Source organism: Acromyrmex echinatior, chromosome 8 (assembly GCF_024713525.1).
Source record: "Acromyrmex echinatior isolate Ae372 chromosome 8, ASM2471352v2, whole genome shotgun sequence".
NCBI lineage: Eukaryota > Metazoa > Arthropoda > Insecta > Hymenoptera > Formicidae > Acromyrmex > Acromyrmex echinatior.
The window spans coordinates 9,936,900-9,949,029 of record NC_141859.1 but is presented as its reverse complement, the minus strand read 5'-3'; the positions used below and the strand labels follow the sequence as shown (position 1 = coordinate 9,949,029).

At 35.5% G+C, this 12,130-nt stretch overlaps 1 protein-coding gene across 8 annotated transcripts in view; it reads left to right on the top strand.

Moving 5' to 3' along the window:
• Nucleotides 1-12,130, top strand: part of Smr (nuclear receptor corepressor smrter) — an 89,511-nt gene that overhangs the window by 26,611 nt on the left and 50,770 nt on the right. For 7 of the 8 annotated variants that reach the window (XR_015546025.1, XM_087409001.1, XM_087409000.1 and 4 more), the window contains exon 2: nucleotides 5,723-6,017. Coding sequence is in view for 7 of the 8 variants with exons in the window: in XM_087409001.1 (XP_087265127.1) it covers nucleotides 5,743-6,017 (275 nt within the window). In the remaining variant the exon portion in view is untranslated. Of the gene's footprint in view, nucleotides 1-5,722; nucleotides 6,018-10,608; nucleotides 11,804-12,130 lie in introns of those variants that run through there. The other variant, XM_087409005.1, reaches the window with a different exon arrangement.

Sequence of the window (12,130 nt, the reverse complement as noted above, 5' to 3'; positions counted from 1 at the left end):
CGAGACTGAGAAATGAATGTTGTCACATAACACATTCGCGTTTCGTATCTTAATTAATGCAACACGGACGATTAATGATGCGTTGTGTGTGTGTGTGTGTAACGATAGTAATTTTTAATTAAATTTAATTTAATGTCTCTATAAATCACAGATAAACTTTCGGACATTTTAGATTATACCCGGAAAGAAATGGTTTTGCTGAAGTATCTAAAAGTTTAGCTAGATACAGATCTGAAAATAATTTTGTTCAACCATCTAAATAATTAGGACGTTTAAACTGGTTGCAAGAATGTCAAAAGTTTTCGCAGCGTTCCTCATCATGCTCGAGATTCCTACGTTTAATTATTTTGATAGTCCAACAAAATTATTATCAGATCTGTATTTTAGCTAAATTTTCTGGATACTTGAGCAAAATTCGTTCTTTCCGTTTAGTTTTGTAAAAAAAAAAAAAAAATTTTTACGAAACTAAAACACACGCCGATTGGAAATTCTTTCGAATTCGATTGGAATCCGAATCCTAATTTTAGATTTGATATTTCAACTTGGACGTCTTGTTATTCAATAAGAAACGAGTTCTGTCGTAATATTGAGCGATCGGTTACGATGACAAAATTGACTCGCTTTCGCACGGGATATATCTAGCGTATAGCGGCGATGGTTTTGCCACGGCAAGCTCACGGAGAGCTCTTTCCTTCCCAAGTTCCGTAGCTTTCTCTTCAACGAGGCTCTCTACACCGGATATAGGTCTCGTGCTGACGTCTAACGTCTAACGCCCAGCGCCGATACGCACAGCGGCGTCGCCCTTAATTAATTTATTTTTTCCCCATTTCCGCGCGTTTGTCACGGTCGTCTCCTTCGCGCATATTTCCACTTCGCTTTTATAGACATTTTATATGGGACTCTGAGATATCGATCCTGCGTGCGTTCCAGTACAAAACGGCCGACGCGACGACCGAAGAGACGGAGACGTCGAGAGTGGGAAGCGACGAGCTAGAAAGGGACGATATACGGAGGGAAAAGAATGGAAACGAACGAAGGGACTGGGGAACGGAGAGAGAAAGAGACAGAGAGAGGGAGGGGGGAGGGAGTGGAGGGAAAGAGAAAGCGAAAAGGGATATATGGAACGAAGGCGGAAAAGATTCTCTTGTCGACGCATTCGTTACACGAAAATTCTTCCAACGTGAATTACGTTCTGTCCGAACAATTGTCCACCGGGCAGAGAATGAACCGCGAGTTTTAATTTCGGACGTGGATTCAAAGGCAAATTCTGTAATTTCACCGACCAATACGTACGCACTTTACCGTTCGAGACACGGCCAGCGGGTGTATTTCCGAAAAATATCGCTTACGAAAATGCTGTGGTATGTATATGTATAAGTTACATTTATTACAGATTTTCCGAGTATTTTCCGAATACGCGATATTTTTCGAGAATAAGGCGGCCCCCAGGTCAGAAATATGAAAAGTATATGTGCGTTGATTGAAAGATAAAGACGACGGCGTTTACGACGCGCGACAGAAATACGCGTGTCGTCGACTTCGTTTCGAGCAGGAAGATTCGCCTTTGCCGAGTAGTTCCGCTTTAATAGCCGGTTGCCCTGCGCTACCGTCGTCCGAACGTCATTTTTAGTTTAGCGTACAAAGCAGGTGCACGTACTCGCCAGGCTTATAAGATCCCCCTGTTCTCCCTTTTACTGCGTGCAAGCGTTCTGATAGCCGGTGGACGTGACGTAATGCACCCCGCATCTCCCGGAGAGAGAGAGAGAGAGAGAGAGAGAGAGAGAGATTGCTTGTCACCGACACCCAGTAGTATCTGACTCGTTTACTGTTAATGAGATCTCAAATTCAGAGACGGTTATTTTTCTTCAACTTTTATTACTGTTATCCTTTATAATATTTAATTATTTGATATACACAATTAACATTTAAAAATCATTTCTTTTCCAAGGTGAGCATTTTATTTTCAGAATTTTGATATAAATATCAATAATAATTGAATAGAATATTTCTCAAAAAGGAGTATGATACATTGCAAAAATCCAAAGTATTTCAGTACGAAATGCAAGAAATAAGAGAAAAGTATGTATTACGGGGTGGCATTTTCACGTTATGCGGAAATTGAAAATGATGAATCTTTTTCAATAGATCCCGGTGCATGTAACGAATAATAAATTATAAATAAAATTCTCGGCGTGTGAAATTGCACATCGAAGGCAACGGTGGTAAATTTCGAGCTCTCGATGATGAAGTGATTAAATACATTTTCAACCGATTGAACACATTTCCCTCGTAATTTCACTTGTACAGTGATGGGTTTAGCTTGTTCCAACGTTGTTCGATTCGCACTATACGTTTACATCGATTGCCCCCGTCCGCTCCCGTCCGCTCCCATCCGCTCCCATTCCGCGCGAAACTTGTGTCATTCGTGAATTTGATTTGCTCTCGATTCATTTTCGCGATTCTCTCTCTCATTTCTCTCTCTGGTCGCTCCGCTCGCAACATCGATTACTATTAGTGCCGTTATAATGCGCCTGTGAGCGAGCGCCGACGTCTATTGCACATCGCGCGTCCTGAACTTTTCCTTTCTTTACGGAATTGCAGCGCGGTGGGCTCGCGTGACGACGGCTTGCTGTCTGGTGTAGAATATGCAGACGGCACACCATCAACGGTCTATAACGTTACAAAGTCCATGACTCTATACCGCTTTCTATAGAATGATGCCGGTACTGTATTCTTTCCTCGTACTCTCATTAATCTTAATTGCATGTCGATACCTGTTTTGGATTTGAAATTACCATCGTCGTCAAATTAAAGGAGGGAGGGAGAGGGAGAGAGAGAGAGAGAGAGAGAGAGAGAGACTTTTTAAATTAAAACAATGCATTAATGTAGAAATATCATTTTGTATTATTTTAATAAATCAATAAACCAAATGGATGGCATATATATGTACGTGAGATATATATCTATTTTTTCATAAATTATTTGAATTATTTTTTATATTTTAGCTGTTAAAATGTTATTTGATATTTTGAATGAAGAATATAAAATTAATAGATATTGTTGCTAATCTAGCATTTTTTTTTATGTTAATATTCAATTAATTTTCAATTTTGTATGTTTTGAACAATTTATTTTCTTTTATTTTATCACATTATGTAATATCTTAATATTTGTCTAAAAATGAACTAAGTAAATTATATTTCAGCATGAGCCTTCATTAATAGCACGAAATATATTTTGTATCATTATTTACATGCAAAAAAATATGCCAATATGTCTGTGTGCATAATTAATATAAATTATATTTTTATCTGTAAGCGAAACCGCAATTTGTGTATTTTAAGGATGTATTAGACGTACAGTCCCTGCAAAGAAAATTAAATTTCGAAGTGTGTTTAATATTTACACTTCAAATAAATTATATAAATATAAAATATAAAAGTAATGTGAATAAGATTATATTTTTGTTTAACGACACATTTTTGTAATTATTTTATTTGTTATTATTTTTATTGTTAAAAATGACAATTTAAGAAATGATTAAAAATTTACATTTTTCTTTCATAAGTACTAAAAATATTCAAAATAATTTATACAAAGTTTCATTACGATTCACTGATTAGTTACAAAGATATAGAACAAATATTTTGTTTATTTACTGTACAATTAGTTTGTGTATCACAATGTAACTCTACGTAAATAATCTTAAATACATGTACCTACATTATTATAAAAAATTGAATTTTTATCATTGAATTTTTTATTTTATATAATACATTTCCATTTATTTTTATTAGATCACAGATTAAAAATATACTACTGTTTATATTAAAATAACTTATGATTCATATAGTAAACTGTCACTAAATTTGCCGTATTTTTAAACGTGATTTAGTATAATCTGTATGTAATCTGTCTTAACTACAACTTAAAATTCTCTGTAAACTGAACCAATAATATGTTTGATATTTTCTTTTTGTATCTCTTCTGTCTCATATATTTCTAAAAAATTCCATTTGAAATTATTAGAATATTAACATTTTTCTTTTAATTCAGTTATTTATATTTATATTTCACAAAATGTGATAGTTTGAAAATTAAACACGTTCCATTTTTATTTCTCAAACGATACAGCACTTTAATTCTAATGAAGAAATTTCAAAATACATATGTGTGTAATCATAATAAATCAACAATAAATCATTAAACAATATTGCTACGATCAATGTATAGACCTTCTTTTTCTTCTTTGAATGGTTTAAAATATTTAGCTTTGTCTAGATAATCTGTTTCTAGCATGTCTATAAATTCGTACTACATACTTTTGTTTATATAAAATATTCATGAAAATAAATTAGTGTATTATTGATAAATTCTATTGTCGGAAAGATTTTAGTTATTAAATTTGCAAATTTAAATTTAGTTGACGACAGAGAAATTTCTTTGAAGATACGCGTTTTGCAAGAATTTGAGAAGCACTGTCTTACGTTACAGAATATTTTTCGATATATTTTGACGGAGACATGTAGCCACGTATAAATTTATGCATTGCGCGGAACCTGTACACATTCGTATTTTATTTTGCCATATCCGTATGCAGCACTTATTCGTCCACCATCTCTCCAGCCATCCGACATGAATATATGTATTACCGTGTGCCTCTAAGTTCATTTATGCCAGCCATGTGAGAAGTAAAGAATTTCTATAAATGTGCAATTCATGCTGACATATACATTATACAGGATATCTCGGTACTTGCAAAAGCGCTTCAAGCTGAACTGTTTGAGAATTTTAAGAACTGAAGAGAGTCCGAGGTTGTGTATGTTAGTTAAATTTAAATTAATTCCGTCAAACTTTTAATTGCACACAGCGACGTAATTTGTAGCGATCATAATTTTGATCATAGTTTTTGTTTTGATTTTGAAAAAAGAATTAGGTTCTTTTACAGATATCGTAATGTAACTTTGTTGTAATCGATTGTCTCATCTAAATTATCCTTAATTCTTCTTGTAAAGAGTTGATAGAAGCGTATTTTGTGCCGTTACAAAGACTCGAGGTGAATCGGCAAGAAATTCGATCTACTTCCCGTTTTCAATGTAACTGTAATTGCATACTGCACGATGCGCGTTTCTCGCATTCGTGTTGCTTTTAATTTCTACCTGCGATTGATATACCTCGCCATTGCGAAAGGAAAGGCACGATAAACAGACCGCGTACGTTTCCGCAATGTCATGACTGGTCGCTATTGATGCATTCAATCTATTCAACACTAAGTGGACATATGAAAAACTACGTCGATGATAATTGAGCGATATCGAATGACGTGTGTGTGTATCGCCATAATTGATCCGCTATTAATGGTCACAGGGATCATAATCGTCTACTACCGATAGACTGACTCTAAAGGCAACTCCGTTACGATTGAGCTGATTTAAATCAATTTTCGAAATTTGCAACACCTGCACGAAATTTCTTCGAAATGTCTTTTTCTCCTGTTTATTTTTTCCCGAGTGACGATCGAAATGTCGCCGTATCGGGAAACATACACGTGACGTTGTGCAATTTTAATTTTACGTAATTTTGTTTTCTGAATTCTTATTTTTATTTTACTTTTAAATTTGACAAATATTTCTCCTTATCACGTCACGTTTCGATCATTGAAAAAACCTGCAAGATGGAAGTATTTTATTTCTACAGAATGATCTCTATATATCTGTTTCAGTTCACAATGCGCTAGGGGTGATGGAGACAGTGGGCAAGCAAGTTCAGGTAGTGAGTGGACTGGGGGTGGGGGGTCCGGTGGGCCCTGTGGGCCCAGTGGGGGGAGATCTGCATCACCATCATCATCCACACCCGCACGCCCTTCCTCCTCACCCACACTCCCACCCCCACGGTCACCCCCATGGCTCCCACGGCCACTCGCTCGCGACGTCGAACCCCGGCAGAGGTCAGCCTCAACCACCGACCTCGCATAACCAGCACGTACCTGCGAGATCCACTCCCGTACAGCTGCATAGGTAAGTCTCGTTTTTCTTCTCTTATCCACATAAACCTGCACTCTGAAGTCGTCGATCTCGAAACCTTTTAAACCTTTAAACCTTTGAACGTGTAAAATATTTCACTAATGCGGCAGAAACGGTGAAAGATATCATCCGATAAAAATTATCTGGTAAATATTTTCGAAGCCATTAAAGAAGTGGACCGAAAGGTCTCTCGAGTGTTTTTGTTCTTTCGGTAATACGATTACTACGAATAGCAGCTGTGCGCCTAAAATCACAGTTCTCATTTTCTCTTTTTTAGCACTATAATTTTATCATATCAAAAACAAATTATTTCATTTACATAATATTATGTTTTATATAATATTCTCTCTTCTGTTTTTATTCAATTTTTTAAAAGGGAATCTTTTAGAAATGTATCAAGAATGTTGTATAAATCTCTGTTGTTTCCATCGAATTTCCGAAAGCGAAGTGTTAATTGTCGTTCACACATGAATCATACGCGGCGAATTTGTATTTTTTTAAGAAAGAAAGTCCGATATCCACAGTGATGGTCAGGAACGTGCGTGTAGAATGAGAGAAGAGGAAAATGGAGGGGGGGGGGCGCGTGAAAGAACTTGTAGAGATAGTAGTAAGATATCCGTGTGAGATGGTCTGTGTTTGGGTGGGTAGAGTTCTGGTCTTTGAGAACAAAATTCGAAAATACACAATAACGCTTTTCACAAATCCAACTCGGATTTGGATCTGCCTGCAGTATACCTGCTGTAAAAACTAGCCTCGCATCTCAGGGAATGTCCGATTCGTGCGAGGTTTTACCTGAATATGCTGAATCCACCGAGATTTATTGAGAACAACAAACACATTTTATACATTTTTTTATAGAATGCATTCATCGATTTCTTGAGTAACGTTGCCATCGTAGTTACGATACGAGATTTAAAAATGTTTCCCTGGCTTCTCTTTGATTGCGGAAGTGTAGACTCTATTAAGATAAGTAGCGACAGACGTAAAAATCGACGTCACGTAGTAATCGCTCTAGTTATCGCGAAGCAAACGTTATCACGGTCTCAATTGCGCCTTTTTGTACTCGGAGATTATTAGCTCTATTATTATCTAGAAAAATCAACGATTATACAAAATCTTGAAACGACGCCGGAATATCCAAAGATCAATTCATATTTTTTTTTTATTCGAGAAGAATAATTGTATGTATATGTTAATTGTGATTTTGTGAATTAAGGATAAGAATAAAAAGTTTTGTGAAATAATAATAATAGAATAATCATAAAATTCAAAATCATGATACAATAATAATAAAGACACGTTTCGCAAACGCTGATGTGTTTTATTTTGATACGTAGTAGTAAAAATCGATTGCGCCAATTATTCAGAAGCATCTCAATAATCTCGATTGTCCTGTCTTGCAGACAGAACTTTAGTAAGTGACAGATTTCAAAAGATTTTTACAGACGCGGCTACGTGAAGCAATAACGATTGCTTTAATGTTTAGAATTGGCTAATCCTAAAACGATGCGGAATTACCTGGTTGCATGCATTTTAAAATAACTGTACTTTCTACTGAAATAGTTTCAGAATGGAGACATTTTATTTATACGTACTGATACATAAAATTTTTATTCTTATTGGAAAATTTCGCTTTAAAACGTTCAGATATTGTTTTGCGAAACTATTGGACTCGTAATATTACTTCATAACCAGGAGGAAATATTATTGCAACGGATATATAAGTTTTTACTCATATAAGCTTCAGCTTTAACTTAAGTTTCTTCTTATATAAGCTTACGACTTGATCGAAGTTATTTCTATGGTCTCTTTATAAATTTATTAACAATAAGTTGGAATTAAATCGAAAAGTGCTCTTTAATGATCAAATTGACGTGAAATGTCATATATTTTTGTCCCTTCAATATCAAGACTTTTTGAAATGATGAAATTCATAGTTCTATACAAATTCTGTGAAAACAATACTTTTTAACAATGTAGCGCCTAGTATACTGAAATGATATCAGAAATACGCGCGATACTTTTGTCCTCGTTGCTCGTTATACCTGTGGGATGTTTATGAATAAAGATATGAGATCATTACGACCTTCCTATACTGTGTCTTGTACCGTACAAAGACGCACGATGGCGAACGGATGCTTTGAAAATAAGAGAATGTTGCAACGTGATGCGACTATAGTCTTTTTTTTTTCCCCCCTGGGTACATAGCATATGCTTCTACGTATATATGTCCCGGTATCACTGTGTATATTAGCATTTGTAGTTGACATGGTGATGCTAGATCATGTCTCTGAATAAAAAGAAGAAAAAAATGTTAATTGGGGACAGCAAACGTTTGCACGTAATAGTCTGTTCGATGATAAATAACGCATTTACATTTCTTGTAAATAAGTTTTTACGACGGCTGCGGAAGCAGTCATTTCTGCGGAGTAATCAATAAAATATTTCGTCAATGTGCTTGAAAGTGACAGCATTTATTCGATGACTCAGTTAACACACAGTGATACATAGCAGCACACGCGGTTTTAAATACGTATTATTTATTTAAAAAGAAAAATTGTACATATTTATATAAATAAACGTAGGGTATACGTTTCTATAAGCTAATTCTTATCGGCATTATTCAGATCAGTTTTATTCGAAACGCGCGATCGTTCATTAGAAAATGTGACGTTTCTCGACGGGATTGTGGCTGAATTTCATCAACCTTTTTACTTACGTTTATCGAGACAATTATTTATCAAGACAATCTACATTAGAGTGTATTTTATCGTATTTATAATATAACTGTAGACAGACTACTGGGAAAGGTGAGATATTTTTGCTTGAGACAACGCAATCTGCGCGCGGAAGTTCTAACTGTGGTTATATAAGTGTCGCGCGGCTTAGAATATACTTTATGTACGAACCGCGAGCCTCTTGGCTCCATTTGCATCGTATTTTAAGCCTATTACATTGCGAAGAATGCACGACGGGGAATTCACGAGTGTATACAATATGGGATCGCCAAGTTCGAAGGGACGAAGGCTGCAAAATTAGATATAGAAGCGGTTTATTTATTTCTCTCAAGTAAAACACAGAGTTCGCGAGAGACAAATACTCTCGCTTTTATTATAACGCGTGCGCAAATATACAGTATTATCGACTTTAATGGGAGTGTTGAGACCGAGTTTATAAGCCGAGAATTATAAGCCAGAAATTAAAGGGTTCATACAGCACGCTTACATTTGTTAATTAAAAATAATTGTCTTAGTAAAGTTTATCAAGAATATTTATCAAAAAATTATTATTGTGTAAGAAAGTGTAAGAGATAATTTTACGATTGTCCTATTTTATAACGCTTTCGAACTTGTTTTTTTACAATTAAGTTTAAAACAATTAAGATTTGTTTTACGATAAAAAATCCAATCCTTGTATCTGAATGAATCATATTAATTAGAGGTAATGATTAGATAAAAATTCTGAGCGATGCGTCGACAAAATATTCGTATTACATAAAGATGCATTATATGATTAACGTATCTTTCTCGGTACACAGGATGTTCAATCATCGCCGTATCAATTATTTATAACAAAAATATATGTTAACTCGGATTCACAGATTTTTCCGTAAACAATTATCGTATATTTCAGTGAAATAATATTTACATTAAATCACTACGTAGGTTCTTCAAAATGTACTACTCTCGATAACTTTTTAATTTGAACAAGAAAAGATTATATCGTCGTATATGTTTTGTTTTATATCGACGCACGCAAAATGATACTACGATATATCATTCAGTGTCAGAGTTGACATAAAAATTTTTTAACGCGCATATATCTTTTCTCATAAGCTAAATTTATCCATCCAGTCTATGAACTCGAGGTGTCGGTTGTAAACTTGATGCAGCTGCCTCAAAAGTACAAAGTCTTCGAAACTACGTTCCATCTGTTAGTCATCATGCAGATGCATTCGTACTTCGCCCACGTTTACCTGCCTCTTCCTCCACGGATCGCGGAGGAAAAATCTCTTAAAATCTGCGACGTGTATAAAGGAAGCGCGAAATTTCGAATCGAATCCATTTTGCATGTAGCATTTTTCCGAAGGAACGAAGAGAACTCGCAGGAAATTTTTTTCTCAAACGATCCATCGTTCCATCCATCCACATTTACAAGCGTGATTTAGCATTTACGAGTATCCGATTGAAAATTTCATATTATAATATTAATTAAATTTCTTACGCGAAGAATCCTTTCTCCTTCGCATGAAACACGAGCTCTTTTTTACGCTCTTTTTTAACTTCGTTAAAATATCGACATGTTTTTTCGACTCTCTGGGTTCCGATTCGATTGTATATTCGAAAAAAAAAAGAGGCATGACTTGCGGCGGTTTGCGAGATATGTACGACTCAGTGATGCATATTTGGGTCCAACGAGATACTGCGTCCGTCCTTCTCGTATAACGCAGCTTTCGACGCAACGAGAATCTCACTGTCGGCTGAGCCGAGTCGAGCCGAGTCGAGCCGAGTCGAGCCGAACGCGGCGTGCCTGGACCGCTGGACCCAAATATGCATCACTGATACGACCTCGAAATTCGTGAGACTCGAATGGAGAGACGAGACATATTGTGCAGATGTGTAATCAGTGACGAATCAAGATTGATCTTGCGAAGTTGACCTTCCAATGGGAAGGTTTCGTTAAGTTTTAGTTGGGATGTTTTTTTTAATTCTGTTTAAAATTACGTGTAAGATAAATTATTTTCCATTTTTATTTTAATCTTATAGAAAAAAATTTCTGATCAAATTTATTGGACTTCTAGTTGAGATAATCGGGATTCTGGTAAAATCTACTAGAATTCTAGTTAAGATATAATTATTCTGATGAAAATAAGAATTCTAATAGATTTAAATAGACTTAACCAAAAGAATCTGATTCGCCCACCAGAATTATTATTTAAAATCCAACCAGACCTTTTTTCTTAGTGCAAGTCAATCCTTTTTAATTTATATTTTAATTTTATACAGATAAATTGTTTCAATTATAAATATTGTACGCAAACGTTCTTTAAAATTAATTGTATTTAATTGTAGATTTAGATGTAGAGAGAAATCGATCCGTCGGAAATTATATAACAACTTTTTTATGATACACGTTATTACAGAAAAATGAAAGTGCGAATATATCAGAGATGTTTTTTTTACAATAGAGTAATAATTAGTATCTAAGTGACGATGATTCAGTGTTTTCTTTTTCCTGTGGAATATTTATTTGGGGACATTCTATTAATTTCTATCTAGCCAATGCCAAATTTTTTATGTGCATTTGTGAGGTCAATTACCTTTTCGTCCCGCTCTTTCTTCAGCGAGAAAAACAGTAACCAGTTTGGAATGTTCAATTCAATGTATTTCCGCGGTAACCCGCACCACGTCACTACTGCTACCTCGTTTCTAACCTTAAATGTTACACTGTAACAAGTAAGCTTCTTCGTCAGGAAGCATCAACAGTCGTTTCGCGTCATCAAAATATCGTGCTACCTGTGCTTGTGTTGTGATAGTGCACATTTTAAAATACACAATAAGGACATAATGTGAAATGCGCTGGAGAAGAAATCCGACGTTCAGGATTCCTTTTGAAAATCAAGATTTTGCTGATTACCAATATTCGCCTGATCACCCTAATTACTATGGACACAATTATTTCGTGTGTACCAATAATCAGGGCTCGGATTTCTCAGGCTACCCAAGTTATCCACTAGGTTATCCAAACGATCGTTTCAGTTACCCATATTTGCGGTTCATGTAAGTCTACGCAGGTTATTCGCATTTTTTTTTTCTTACGGAATTGTGCTTGTCCACAGGTCTGTTTTCTACTGGCTGCAACTAGTAAGCGTGTACTGTTTGGGTGCACGCTAACGTAAAGTGAGATAGATATACGTTTGATATTCGTCGAAAGCGAGAAAGAGAGTTGTAGAACAGTCTGATACAGGAACAGAAAACAAACACAATTTACACAACTTCGCTCCGAAAATCCTAATCCAGCAATTTGTCCGCGTTTCCTATCACGTGACTAAGCTGCGCACGCGATCACACGCACTATCGTTTTTTATTATTTACCGTAGACGCGCG